The sequence below is a fragment of the Entelurus aequoreus genome, linkage group LG04 (assembly GCF_033978785.1).
Source record: "Entelurus aequoreus isolate RoL-2023_Sb linkage group LG04, RoL_Eaeq_v1.1, whole genome shotgun sequence".
In the NCBI taxonomy this organism is placed as follows: Eukaryota; Metazoa; Chordata; class Actinopteri; order Syngnathiformes; family Syngnathidae; genus Entelurus; species Entelurus aequoreus.
Genome location: NC_084734.1, coordinates 5,105,108 through 5,121,177, shown reverse-complemented (window position 1 = coordinate 5,121,177; position 16,070 = coordinate 5,105,108). Strand labels below are relative to the sequence as shown.

Here is a 16,070-nt window from a genome sequence, read left to right as displayed (position 1 = left end):
ATTTTTTCAATTTCTCTTTTTTTTCCATTATATTATATTTATTATTTATTATGTTTTATATCTTCATTTCTTTTATCTCTTTGTCATCTTAATAAATATCTATATTTCATTTCTTATGCTAGTTGACAATAAAAGGCATTTCTTTTATTTTTTATATTCAATGTCACTAGTCAATATCACAGTCACTTCCTATTTGTAGTTGTAGACTGGAGTCCGCGCTTTGAACCAAGATCTGTTAAGCTTTCCTACACTTTGAGTCAAACTTTGCTGAGCTTTGTCAGGCTTTGATACGCACTCGGCGCTTTATTCCATCCTTGACAGAGCGCCGAATTTTTTAAAACCGTTTAAAAAATTTTGGCGAACTTGCCGCATGTCCCGCTTCACTACAAGCTTTCCCACCATCCAGTATGACCCTCACGCTTTAATCACGCTTTGTTACGCTTTAACGCTGCTTTGCATGCCGCTTTAAAGCGCCGCTTTGCATGCCGCTTTGCATGCCGCTTTAAAGCGCCGTTGGTGTGAACCTAGCATTAAAGATATCCACTCTACTTTTTTATTTCAACATCTTACTTGATGATGGATGTATGGATGGATGCATGTTTGCTGCAACGTGCAGGTCCATACCTTGCAACGTGCAGGTCCATACCTTGCAACGTGCAGGTCCATACCTTGCAACGTGCAGGTCCATACCTTGCAACGTGCAGGTCCATACCTTGCAACGTGCAGGTCCATACCTTGCAACGTGCAGGTCCATACCTTGCAACGTGCAGGTCCATACCTTGCAACGTGCAGGTCCATACCTTGCAACGTGCAGGTCCATACCTTGCAACGTGCAGGTCCATACCTTGCAACGTGCTGCAACATGCCACACTACACGGGTGAATGTTTGTTTCGTCTGCGTTGTGCGGCGCGTCGGAAGACTCCACGTACAAATCACTTTGACTTGTTGTTTTTTGGTGTCATTTCTTGTGTGATATCCGATTGGTGCACTTTAGTAAGTGAGGAATGACAGCCTGAGGACACAGCCATCACTTGTCAGGAACAGATGGCACACACACACACACACAACAGGTCTAATTACACCTAAGACAATCCATCTCATACACACACCAGCATCAGCTCCCAGGTGATGACAACGTGTGTGTGTGTGTGTGTGTGTGGGGGGGGGGGGTTGGGGGGTCTCAGGCATGGATTGGCGGTCTTGTGAGGATATTACGGCCAACTGCTCGCAGGCTTCTAGCGACTCTTGTTCTATTATTTTTTAATGAGGGAAAAAAATCACATTTGAGAGCCAACATAACGACAACTCAGCAGGGGTGCAAGGAAACAATAAAGGAAGGAAGTGGACAATATAAATGTAAAGTAATAATAATAATAATAATAGTACTACCAACCATGAGTTTTGATTGACACTAGCAAAAAGCATTTGTTTACAATACAGAATAATCAAAAGTAATGGATTACTTCTATATGGCACGTTTCTGCACACTCAAAGCTGGGGCTGCACGATTTTCAGAAAAAAACCTAATTGTGATTTTTTTTTTTTTGAAATTGCGATTTTATACATAAAATTGCATAAAACTGCAAAAAATAACGAGTGAAGAAAAAAAGTAGCAATGATTGTGACACACACACACTAGGTGTGGCGAAATTATTCTCTGCATTTGACCCATCACCCTTGATCAAACCCTGGGAGGTGAGGTGAGCAGTGAGCAGCAGCGGTGCCACGCCTGGGAATCATCACCCCCAATTCCAAGCCTTGATGCTGAGTGCCAAGCAGAAAGGTAATGGCTCCCATTTTTATAGTCTTTGGTATGACTCGGCCAGGGTTTGAAGTCACGACCTACCCGTCTCAGGGCGGACACTCTAACCACTAGACCACTGCATAGGTTGACAGTAAAGACATGTTACTTTCTATAAACAAGTTATCGATGCTTTTGGTCAGAAGGAGCTGCATTCTTGTGTCAAAGTGCCACACAATAGAACAATATGCATTTATTCACTTTTTAAAACCATTTGGTTTATGCAGACAGCATTTGTCAACATCCTGCTCTTAAACTGAAGACATATTCGATTCAATCTATGTACATTTATTCAAATGTAATCAGAATATATCATAATCCAAGTAACCATTTTAAAAGGATGTCAACTTTTATTTCTCATTCCTGTAGAATTGTTTAGCATTGTACCGTCGTCACTGATTATTACTCACTGCAGACTTCATGGGAGCCAACAAACATAATAAAACATCACTCACTGTGCAAGGTCTGCTGTTGTTTGGATGCAGACTGCTGGGATGTTCATATACCGTATTTCCTTGAATTGGCGCAGGGAATATAGTATTCGCACGTCTAGAATTACTGCCGGGTCAAACTCGTTTCTCAAAATAATTAACGCATGCTTGGCCTTATCGCCAGTTTATTATTAACGCCGGATCAAATTTGTTTCGCAAAATATTAATTTTATTATCGCATGTCTATAATTTTCGCCGGGTCAAACTCGTTTCGCAAAATATTTAGCATATGGCTAGAACTTCCGCCGGGTCAAATTCGTTACGTCACGAGTGACGCATCTGTCCTCATTTTCAAAATGGAGAAAGCTGCTTTCAGTAGTTTGCAATCGCACAAAGGAAAAAAGATAAAGAGTTATTCAGTAGGATTTAAGGTCCAAGCTATTGAATACCGATACAGTATGCTAAAAAGAACAGTAAGCAGCTATGTTTTATTAATATACCGTAGCTGCGTGTGTCAAATACTGTATGAGTCATGAAATGACTCCCACCTCCTGGTGGTAGAGGGCGCTAGTGATCCTTCTTGCGACTTCCGGTACTGCAGAAAAAGTGACAACACGCAGCAAGATGTTGTTTTTTTTTCCTCTGCCTGAACTTTTAACATGGAGGATTACATACCGGTATCTAAAATAAAACAGTTTTCTAAACTGGACTTTCAATGGAAGCAGGAGGTAATAATTAAAGGAATATCTCCATCGAGACAGAGAGACTTTTAAAACTGAAGAAAGAAAATAAGGAAGACTTCTATAAACAAGTTATCGATGCTTTTGGTCAGAAGGAGCTGCAAATGGACTCCATTTATAAGTACAGGTAAGACCATAATAAAGTTTTTTTAAATTAAATGTGCTTTTCATGATGGTATGCTTACATCACACTCAAAGCGCACGCCTAAATTTACCGCATTCCTTTTGGTAAACGCCGGAGTGAGAAGAGGTTTTAAAATAATTAGCGCATGCACGGCCATCCCGCAGGCTTCCGGTAAACGCCGGAGTGACAGGAGGTTTTAAATGAATTAGCGCCCCTGCGGCTATTCAAGGAAATACGGTATTCCCATTTAGATGGAAATTGTCTCATAATTTAGGTGAAGAATGACTCATAATCTCATAAGAAACGCGGTGGGGAGGAAAAAAAAACATTTTGATTGTCTTTGTCGCCAGTTTCTGGCCCTAAATGGCTGTCAAAGTGTCCCAACTTGTCGGAATACCTACTCAGACTTCTTCTGTCCAGGTGAGATGCAGGATTTATGATCTCCAATAAACGTACAGGGAGTGAGGAAGCAGCAGACCACTGGATGATGCAAACATAAGCACACACGGTAGTGATCAAGTCACCGCTGTAGATAGTTTGTCTTTGCGCTTGTAATAATCACTAATACTTGGTTAATATTCATGTCACGTAGTGTAAATAGAGTCTTGTTGGCAGTTTTTGAATGGTTGTTTATCGTATTTTGTGGGCGGAATAAAGGAGCGCCCATTGGCGGACTTTTATTTACATTTATTTAATATTTAGAATGCCTAAAAAAATAAGATCCATTCGTTGTCATGTCTTCCAGAATGATTGTGAACGATAGGCAACATTCCAAAAGTGCAGTTCCCCTTGAAGTCACCCAGCGTGCAGCTATACAATTATAAAAGGATGTTGCTGAATAAACAATATGTCTAATATTTGTTATTTGTGACAGACCGTGCACGTGTCAGTGTGCACGTACCTTTCGGAGGTGTCCAAATAAAAGGCAAAATAATGCTCTAAGCGGAGATAAGTGTTGATTAATCACATTGTGTATTCTGTGTCAAATACTCGATTTGCATTTTCTCCTCCCAGTATTGTGGACGTTTGGATGGATGGCACGCCTTATTCTTCTCACTTAACACATCCACTTTGCACACGTTTAGTCGATCAGCTTTGCATGTGCTATCAAGTTTGCACGTTTTAATACACACAAACCTTTAGTAAATCAGGCCTAAGGGTGTTTTTAAAGTGACATTTGCAAGTGAGCACACCCGTCGGAGTCTCCTCACTCATCTTTGTTCTGGCGTATGAATTGACCGGATCACTGACTGCCTTTTGTGTACCGTATTTTACGGACTATAAGGCGTACTTAAAATCCTTTTTTTTTTTTTTTTTCAAAACTCGACAGTGCGCCTTATAAGCCGGTGCGCCTAATGTACCGAATAATTCTGGTTTTGCTTACCGACCTCGGAGCTATTTTATTTGGTACGTGGTGTAATAATAAGTGTGTCCAGTAGATGGCAGTCAAACATAAGAGATATGTGTAGACTGCACTATGATGGCAATATGACTCAAGTAAACAACACCAACATTATATATGTATCAGTGAAAATATAGAACATTACACACGGTGCTCACAAATCTATGAAAATATTTTAGTAGGACTTTGGTAAGCTATGAAGCCACACCACTTGATGGATTGTACTGTGCTTCAACATAGGAGTATTATTATGGTGTGTGTATAAGGTAAGACATATTATCTGGCGTTTTGTTTCGCAATATTATGCAAAAGCAACTTTTCTTCCCTTCTGGTACCTGCTGATCTGTATTTGGGATCTGCATAAATCCTGAAAATGTTGTGCGTCCGCCTTTCTAGTCCGTGCCGACGCCGTAGTCGATAAGCTTCTTCTTTTTCTCTATCTTCTTGTTTATGGGACATTCAGAGGAACCACCGTGACCAGCTCAGTGGTCTAGTGGTTAGAGTGTCCGCCCTGAGACGGGTAGGTCGTGAGTTCAAACCCCGGCCGAGTCATACCAAAGACTATAAAAATGGGAGCCATTACCTCCCTGCTTGACACTCAGCATCAAGGGATGGAATTGGGGGTTAAATCACCAAAATGATCATGAGAGCGGTGCACACTGCTGCTCACTGCTCCCCTCACCGCCCAGGGGGTGATCAAGGGGATGGGTCAAAATGCAGAGGACACATTTCACCACACCGAGTGTGTGTGTGACTACCATTGGCATATATACATGATTAATGGATGTTTTTTGTGATTAATGACACATTTTTTAAAGCCCGTTTTATATGCAGCGCTTAAAGGATGTGCAATGTCACTAATGAAGCTGTAACCATGGTGATTATTGTTAAAAACAAAAAACAGCGATAACAAAATCTGTCATGGTGTCTTTGACTGCATCTGTGGAGCCGGGTCACCTCTTTACCCTCCATCTTTTATTGAAGTGTTCAAATACGATCTGACAATTCTCTACTCCGCTTTACCCAATTAAAATCCTAACGATTGTGATTAATCATTTTTAATTGCATTAGCCTTAAGTAACCGTTTCCACCCGCTGGGCATGCAGTGAAGTGTAATCACAAGCTCTAATGACAGTGGGGCCTTTAAGACAATGTAAGTGATTACATAAACCTTTGGAAAACAACAGCGACTGATATCCTCAACACATTCACGCCATCTTGGCCATCGGTTGATTATCTCCTGATGCGTGGAGAGGATAGGTGTTGATGCATTCTGGACAAGGACAGACAGAGGGGGAATTAAAGGAGGGAGAAGGAGAAGTTGGAGGAGGAAGGAAGGGACAAATCCCAGGACTCGCCAGTTCCCCAGCATCTGTGTCCTGTTTTGTCACTAATCTCCTCAGTGTTGCATAAGACCACACACACACACACACACACACACACACACACACACACACACACACACACACACACACACACACACACACACGGGCGATAATATATTCAGTGTTGAGGATGAAACAGCGCAATGTAAACATGCTGATCCCTGGTGTGCACACATGTGTGTTTGATGTTAAAGATGGAGAACACACACAGGTCCTCATCCTGCAAGAGAAGAATGTACACCAAAGTGGGGCAACGTGTCATGTGACCTGTGTGTGTGTGTGTGTGTGTGTGTGTGTGTGTTGTGTTTCTCTCAGAGCATGTCAAGAAGCCCCTCCATGTTTGTAATGCAGTGAGTGATCCGTTGCAAAAAGTCAGACAAAAAGATTCGTATGAAAAGAGAAGCAATGTTTCTTATAGGAAACAAATCATGCAAATATTCTGTAGCAGACATCCAAAAATATTGTTTGTTTTCCATCGCTGACATTGCATGAACATGTTCAACTCTGCAAGTACTAGTATGATGGGGAGACTCATGCTGAACTGCGTTTTGTTCCAGCCGTTAAATCATATCCAATCATATTTACAATCTGCAAAGTATGTGGAAATATCGTCTAAACACCCATAAAAATTACACAATTTTAATTTTGAATGTGCAACTTCTGCAATTTCCGTAAGTTCAAGATCTGATATATATGTATATGGGTGTCTATATATATATATATATATATATATATATATATATATATATATATATATATATATATATATATATATATATATATATATATACATTGAAAATAACAATTTGAAATTGTGTCATTTTTATGGGTGCTTAGATGATATTTGTGTGTGTGTGTGTGTATATATGTGTGTATACATATACATGTATGTATATATAAGTGTGTATATGTGTGCATATATATATATATATATATATATATATATATATATATATATATATATATATATATATATATATATATATATATATATATATATATATATATATATATATATATATATATATATATATATAGATGGATGGATAGATAGATAGATAGATAGATAGATAGATAGATAGATAGATAGATAGATAGATAGATAGATAGATAGATAGATAGATAGATAGATAGATAGATAGATAGATAGATAGATAGAGAGAGAGATAGTACTTTATTGATTCCTTCAGAATAGAGAGAGAGAGAGAGAGAGATAGTACTTTATTGATTCCTTCAGAAGAGTTCCCTCAGAAAAAGGAAACTCTCCTGAAGGAATCAAAAAAGTACTATGTATATATATATATATATATATATATATATATATATATATATATATATATATATATATATATATATATATATATATATATATATATATATATATATATATATATATATATATATAATCCATCTATCTATCTATCTATCTATCTATCTATCTATCTATCTATCTGTCTGTATATATATATATATATATATATATATATATATATATATATATATATATATATATATATATATATATATATATATATATATATATATATATATATATATATATAAACAAACAAACAATGTGCTCTACATACAACACACAAAGACAAAGATATGTTTCAAAGGGCCAATTTGTTTCAGGCCAGAACAAATTGACAAAACTATTTTAAATAGCTGCAACATAACATACATAAGTAACAAACAGCATAATAACAACATAGCTGTAAACCATGGAAGGCACACACTACATACACAAAGGCACACACTACATACACAAAGGCACACACTACATACACAAAGCCTAACCAGGCGATTTTTTCTCTCAAGGAATTCAGAAATAAAATCATGTCTGAATCCCAGAACACTCTACGTATTTCCCAAATTTTAGTTTAGAGATAAGGAAAGATTGGCCTGGCCCACTAGCATCCCTCTTTATGTTTGTGAACTTTATAGTCTATACATTTAGAGTGATGTGATAATCAAACACTCTAGAAGTCTAGAATGAAAGAGTATGTAAGAGAATTGACAGAGTGTGTACCTTCAGTGCGCAGTGCCTCGTTAAAATCCATCCGTTGTTGCTTAGGAGGTGAAGTGTGTCTCTCTTTACTAGCTTCGTCGAAGCATGTTGCTTTTGTAGCTGTTTCAGCAGATTTGAATTGCAAGGATAGGATCTTTGATCCAAAACACAACTGACATTTAACTAAAATGTTCTTTTCTTTGTGGTCGACAAAGGAAAAGTAGTGAGAATATCTCCATGTTAAGAAACTCGGCTTCGGGCTTTGCCATGTCTTGTTAGTAAACACAGACACGCCCCCTCCCACACACACACACACACACACACACACACACACACACACACATACAGAGCGCGGCGTGCCTCTTCCTTGTCGCCTCTTCTGCAGCTCTCCAATAAAACACACTCAGATCTTCTCAGTTTCTAGCCGATACTACATAAAAAATTACGTAAAATAAAGCAGTAACGCATCATGTAGTAACGGTAACTGAGTTACTGAATATAAAAAATAACACGTTAGATTACTATTTACCGAGGAAAGTAACGCGTTAGTCCCAACACTGCCTCTAATATAAACTTCTGGCCAAGCAGGGAAAAAACCAGCAAGGTCGCTTGTGTTTCTCATGCACTTTGCACTAAAATGTTCTATAAAAGTCAACAGCGTGTATCATATTAGATACCTCAGATGGGGACGTGGGAAGACAAAAGACAGACCAGACTATTTTTTATATTCACAGCATTGCTTGTTTATGTTCAGCTGCACTTGCAATGTTTGCCTTCTTCTCCTATTGCGTCTGTTTGTCCTTGTCCAAGTGCTGGCTGAGGTTGTGGAAAAGTTTTCCAATAAGTGAAATATGTCTCTTAATCCCTCCTTGAAAGTTTGAAGTCTTGTTCATAATGTTAGCTGAACAATACAATTGAAGACTCTCTTATTTTAGACTGTGCTTGCTTTATCAACACACTTTCTTCTTTTTTGAACCAAACTTTTGACATTGTCAATTATTAAATAGGCTGTGCAACTTCCATAAAACATTCTTCTACTGCAGCATGTCCTCCAAAGGATTCCGGAAGGTCACCCATCCCACACTAAACCCCAAAGTACGCTTGTCGCGATATCAATATTTTGGTACTGGTATCAAAATGTATTTCAATTAGAGATGTCCGATAATATCGGCCGGCCGATATTATCGGCCGATAAATGCTTTAAAATGTAATATCGGAAATTATCGGTATCGGTTTTTTTATTATCGGTATCTGTTTTGTTTTTTGTTTTTTTATTAAATCCACATAAAAAACACAAGATACACTTACAATTAGTGCACCAAGCCAAAAAACCTCCCTCCCCCATTTACACTCATTCACACAAAAAGGTTATTTCTTTCTGTTATTAATATTCTGCTTCCTACATTATATATCAATATATATCAATACAGTCTGCAAGGGATACAGTCCGTAAGCACACATGATTGTGCGTGCTGCTGCTCCACTAATAGTACTAACCTTTAACACTTCATTTTACTCATTTTCATTCATTACTAGTTTCTATATAACTGATTTTATATTGTTTTACTTTCTTTTTTATTCAAGAAAATGTTTTTAATTTATTTATCTTATTTTATTTTATTAATTTTAAAAAAAAAGGACCTTATCTTCACCATACCTGGTTGTCCAAATTAGGCATAATAATGTGTTAATTCCACAACTTTATATATCAGTATCGGTATCGGTTGATATCGGTATCGGTAATTAAAGAGTTGGACAATATCGGATATCGGCAAAAAGCCATTATCGGACATCCCTAATTTCAATACTTTCCTAAATAAAGGAGACCACAAAAAATGGCATTATTGGCTTTATTTTAACACAAAATCTTAGGGTACATTAAACATATGTTTATTATTGCAATCAAAAATTGGATACTTTCCATTAGTTTTGGATGACACCACAAATGTAGGTAATGATCCGATACCAAGTAGTTACAGGATCATAATTTAACTCCTCATGTGTCCAGGGACGTATTTCCTGAGTTTATGAATATAATATGGATTTTAAAGAAAAAATATTTTGCGACAATAAAAAATATTGGCGTAATCATAGTAGTATTGACTAGATACGCTCTTGTACTTGGTATCATTACAGTGGATGTCAGGTGTAGATCCACCCATGGCATTTGTTTACATTGTGACGCCGGTGAGCTATTGTATCCTCCTACGGTGTGCAGTGAAGCATGTTTAGCTATTAGCTATTTAGCATATATATATATATATATATATTTATATATATATATATATGAATAATAATTGGGGAGGAGATCTTGCCCCAAGTGGAGGAGTTCAAGTACCTCGGAGTCTTGTTCACGAGTGAGGGAAGAGTGGATGGTGAGATCGACAGGTGGATCGGTGCGGCGTCTTCAGTAATGCGGACGCTGTATCGGTCCGTTGTGGTGAAGAAGGAGCTGAGCCGGAAGGCAAAGCTCTCAAATTACCGGTCGATCTACGTTCCCATCCTCACCTATGGTCATGAGCTTTGGGTTATGACCGAAAGGACAAGATCACGGGTACAAATGAGTTTCCTCCGCCGGGTGGTGGGTCTCTCCCTTAGAGATAGGGTGAGAAGCTCTGTCATCCGGGTGGAACTCAAAGTAAAGCTGCTGCTCCTCCACATGGAGAGGAGCCAGATGAGGTGGTTCGGGCATCTGGTCAGGATGCCACCCGAACGCCTCCCTAGGGAGGTGTTTAGGGCACGTCCGACCGGTAGGAGGCCACGGGGAAGACCCAGGACACGTAGGGAGGACTATGTCTCCCGGCTGGCCTGGGAACGCCTCGGGATCCCCCGAGAAGAGCTGGACCAAGTGGCTGGGGGAAGTCTTAGGCTGCTGCCCCCGTGACACGACCTTGGATAAGCGGAAGAAAATGGATGGATGGATGGATATATTAATACAACTCCTTTAATGCATCTTATAATCCCTATGGTCTGGAAAATACGGTGGATTTCGTCCAGTTTTGTCCAGTGGCACTGAGGTAAAAAGGGTGTACTAAAGGCTGCTATGGAGGCAGTCAGTCAGGGGCTATTAGGACTGCTATGTGGGAAAGGTCATTAAAATAACAACGCCAGACTGTACTGTATCATCCTGGCAGCTCTCCCATAGTTGCCTCCTCTAATGTAAGCTCCAGCAGGCTATACTATATGATGTTGATGTTGGAATATTACCAATTTTCTACAGTGCAAACTACTGTACGTCATTTTTGGGTGATGCGTCGCAGTCATTTGAGGAGCAGCTGCACAAAGCTGATATGTCTTTTTCTCCGTCTCCCATATAAAATGACCTTCAAAGTCCCGGGTGGTGGCCTGCATGACAGCCATCCTCAGTCAGATGGACGACCGCCATTACTCCACATACATCGACACCTTCACTCGGAGCTGCGATCTTGTGGTGAGTGTCCACGCTTGTGTGGGGAAGTCCAAACATCGTGGACTAAAGAGTGTTCCCCTGATTTGCAGGATTTTTTAATGGAGTCCTTCCTGCTTTTCAAAGACCTGATAGGCAAGCACGTGTACCCGTCTGACTGGATGGCCATGATCATGGTGCAGAACAGGTATCGACTTCGACTGATCGACACGGCGTTTGTCTTCCGCAGTGTGAAAAGAGGAGTTGACAGCCTTCACCGCAGCGGTGTGTGGAGTCATCAATCATACTTGACCTATTGCTGTGTTTTAGGGTGTTCCTCAGAGCCATCAACACCTACGCTGACACCATGAATAAAAAGTTCCTCAATAACGACGACTTTGAAGTACAGGTGAGTAAGAGTATTATTCGGTCCCTCCAGGATTTCACAGGGTTGTTTTTTTGCTCTCGTCACGGCCTAAGATGCCTGATTTCAAGGCAGGTTTTTCAGAAAGTTTGGATGTTTTCAGGCTTATTTTTAGGATAGGATAGGACTTTATTGTCATTGCACAAGTACAACAAAACCTTGTTTCCAGCACAAACCCGTTCAAGATGAGACAAACAAACAGTGTACAGGGTTACAGAACAGGAACGCTGATGGGTCGCCACAAGGCGCCCCGTAAAAGATGGGAAAAAGGTAAAACGCTGGGGAAGAAGACGAGTAAAAAAATACCATCTAGACTGGGTTCCTAAGGGGGTCTAGTCTGGAGAGGGAAAAAACCTCCATGCCATGCACACATAAACATTTGTTACATTTAATCCCGACAACTCGCAACAGAGGGGCGGGGAGTTGGGGCCCTGGAGGTCGACTGCTGCTATGAAGCGCTGCCAGCCGTCCATCACCCCGAAGGGGAATCAAGCGGTGGCGAAGGCGTGGGGTGGGGGTGGGGGGATGTGTGTGTATGTGCCCATTGTCTTGGGTGTGTTGATGTAGTGTCGGCGTGGCGAAGTTGGTAGAGTGGCTGTGCCAGCAATCGGAGTGTTGCTGGTTACTGGGGTTCAATTCCCACCTTCTACCATCCTAGTCACGTCCGTTGTGTCCTTGGGCAAGACACTTCACCCTTGCTCCTGATGGCTGCTGGTTAGCGCCTTGCATGGCAGCTCCCGCCATCAGTGTGTGAATGTGTGTGTGAATGTGTAAATGTGGAAATACTGTCAAAGCGCTTTGAGTACCTTGAAGGTAGAAAAGCGTTATACAAGTATAACCCATTTATCATTTATCATTATTTAGTGTCCATAGGCTTGGGGCTGTTCTGCATGCAAGCAAAATTTCGACTCCAGGTGTCGTTGAGGAGGGAGGGAGGTCAAAAGTGTCCATCATTGAGGAGTCCTCGTGGGTATGTTTTCAGAACGGCCTGTTCCTGTTGTTGCATCAAGGCCATTCGAGGGAGTCAAATCGTAGAGTAGGATTTTGTTTTTCCGCGAGCAGACATTACAATGGCTTGTCTGTTCTATTCCATTTTTCCCTTTCAACCAGCTTTTCCATGATGTGATCCATCTTGCGATTCAGTTCAGAAATCGCCCCAGTCTGTGATCCCACAGCCCGGCCCAATCCTTCCATTGCGACAAACAGCCTTTGGGTTCCTTGAGTGGCTGCCATCGTCTTAGGAATTTAACGATACACCAGAGCAATGCCCAGCCCAATCAGCAGGTGCCCCGCGATCACGGTTCCAAATAGGTAGATGTCCTCCACATCCTCGATGGAAAGGACTGAGAGGCACATGATTCTCCATTTATCCCAGGAATCTCTCAGCAATGGTTCCATCAGGGCAGCCAGGCTCCCCAGAACCTCTTTTCCTCGTCGAGAAGATTGTTTCAATTGAGTCAAAAGTCCAGCTGATCATTTCCATGTCTGATATTTAGATTTGGAGGACAGCGCAAAGAAAGAGGCTTCAAAAAAGTGTAGGCATTTTTTTATGTTTTCTGCTGGTGGTGTGCCTCCACATTTTTTCAATGCAAAAAAATGTGCCGTGGCTCAAAATAAGGTTGAAAAACACTGCGGTAGTTTATTGATTAGTTATTGTTTCTGTGCGGACTGGTAGCAAATGCATCACGGACCAGCACCAGTGGTTGGGGACCACTGCCGTGGAGTACCGGTATCAATTCCCAGGTGCTGGGAATTTTTACCACATCGAGTCAAATGCGATACCTACTCAGTGGCCTAGTGGTTAGACCAGGGGTCACCAACCTTTTTGAAAGCAAGAGCTACTTCTTGGGTAGTGATTAATGCGAAGGGCTACCAGTTTGATACACACTTCAATAAATTGCCAGAAATAGCCAATTTGCTCAATTTACCTTTAACTCTATGTTATTATTAATAATTAATGATATTTACACTTAATTGAACGGTTTAAAAGAGGAGAAAACACGAAAAAAATGACAATTAAATTTTGAAACAAAGTTTATCTTCAATTTCGACTCTCTAAAATTCAAAATTCAACCGAAAAAAAGAAGAGAAAAACTAGCTAACTCGAACCTTTTTGAAAAAATTAAAAAAATTATTTATGGAACATCATTAGTAATTTTTCCTGATTAAGATTAATTTTAGAATTTTGATCACATGTTTTAAATAGGTTAAAATCCAATATGCACTTTGTTAGAATATATAACAAATTGGACCAAGCTATATTTCTAACAAAGACAAATCATTATTTCTTCTAGATTTTCCAGAACAAACATTTTAAAAGAAATTCAAAAGACTTTGAAATAAGATTTAAATTTGATTCTACAGATTTTCTAGATTTGCCAGAATAATTTTTTTGAATTTTAATCATAATAAGTTTGAAGAAATATTTCACAAATATTCTTCGTCGAAAAAACAGAAGCTAAAATGAAGAATTTAATTAAAATTGATTTATTATACTTTACAATTAAAAAAAAAAAAAATACTTGAACATTGATTTAAATTGTCAGGAAATAAGAGGAAGGAATTTAAAAGGTAAAAAGGTATATGTGTTTAAAAATCCTAAAATCATTTTTAAGGTTGTATTTTTTCTCTAAAATTGTCTTTCTGAAAGTTATAAGAAGCAAAGTAAAAAAATTAATGAATTTATTTAAACAAGTGAAGACCAAGTCTTTAAAATATTTTCTTGGATTTTCAAATTCTATTTGAGTTTTGTCTCTCTTAGAATTAAAAATGTCGGGCAAAGCGAGACCAGCTTGCTAGTAAATAAATACAATTTAAAAAATAGAGGCAGCTCACTGGTAAGTGCTGCTATTTGAGCTATTTTTAGAACAGGCCAGTGGGCTACTCATCTGGTCCTTACGGGCTACCTGGTGCCCGCGGGCACCGCGTTGGTGACCCCTGGGTTAGAGTGTCCGCCCTGAGATGGGTAGGTTGTGAGTTCAAACCCCGGCCGAGTCATACCAAAGACTATAAAAATGGGAGCCGTTACCTCCCTGCTTGGCACTCAGCATCAAGGCTTGGAATTGGGGGTTAAATCACCAAAAATGATTCCCGGGCGCGGCCACCGCTGCTGCTCACTGCCCCCCTCACCTCCCAGGGGGTGGACCAAGGGTGATGGGTCAAATGCAGAGGACACATTTCACCACACCTAGTGTGTGTGTGTGTGACAATCATTGGTAATTAGGGTCCGCACAGGACCATTTCAAAAGGAATCCCACAGGGAGTCCTTTTGAAATGGGACGAAAGGACCCTATTGAATTTGTAATGTTTATTATTATTATTATTATTCTTTATTATTCTTCCGCAGCTTTGCGCACTACTTTGCCCCCCTTAACATGCTTCAAAACTCACCCAATTTTTTACACACAAACAAACACGGGTACAGCACACTTTAGTAAAAAAACACCCACTAGGAAGGTCGTAGAGACATGAAACAAAAACCTGTATGTAGGTCTGACTTAGACCTACCATTCATAATTTCACATCTTCGGGCGAAAACCAACAGGAAGTTGGCAATTTCCCCTTCAAGACAAAAAATGACTAAAAACACTAATTTTTGATTTTTGAGCTGTAATTTGACCCCTTTAAAATACTTCAAAACTCACCAACATTCTCACACACATCGGGACTGGTGGAAATTGCGATCTAAAAAAAAAACCGAACCCCAAAACTCAAAATTGTGCTCTACATAATTTTTGAAAAAAACAGAGAAAAAACTGCTCCTCAGAGGAAAACTCAGACAAAACTGCTTGTAACTTCCGGTAGGAACGTCTTAGAGACATGAAACAAATACCTCTATGTAGGTCTCGCCTAGACCTACATTTCATAGATTGACATCCTTCACCAAAAATCAACAGGAAGTTTGCTATTCCTCCTTCAAAACAAAATTTTTGTTACAACCGGTCACCAAACATCAAACGTTATCTCCTCCGAGGGCGTTTGTCGTTTCGGCTTCAAACTGCTACAGGAGAGAGATTGAACCCTTCTGATTAAAAGTCCTGTACGGCTTTTTGATACGTGCTACCGTTTTGATTTTACGAGCCTTCAAAGACCCGCAGCACTAAAGTTGCTCTGCTGCTGTGATTTTACGCGCATTCAAAGAAAACAACCACTGTGCCGCGACACCTAGGAAAAAGACACAGACACAACTTCCTCTAACTCCCAGTACGAATATCGTAGAGACACGAAACAAAAACCTCTATGTAGGTCTCACTCAGGACTACCACTGGACAAAAGTATTGGGACACCTAGGACTAGCACCTGCCAAAATGCGGACCCGACCAACGCTGCTTGCAGCTTTAATTTAACTTTATTTTTTATAAGGTAG

The 16,070-nt window shown here is 39.8% G+C and overlaps 1 protein-coding gene across 1 annotated transcript in view; it reads left to right on the top strand.

Annotated features, from left to right (window-relative positions):
* The window catches only part of LOC133648209 (dedicator of cytokinesis protein 2), a 337,149-nt gene that overhangs the window by 255,161 nt on the left and 65,918 nt on the right, over positions 1–16,070 (top strand). The window contains exons 27-29 of the mRNA XM_062044062.1: positions 11,227–11,325; positions 11,394–11,488; positions 11,611–11,689. Coding sequence (XP_061900046.1) covers positions 11,227–11,325; positions 11,394–11,488; positions 11,611–11,689 — 273 coding nt within the window. The remainder of the gene's footprint in view (positions 1–11,226; positions 11,326–11,393; positions 11,489–11,610; positions 11,690–16,070) is intronic.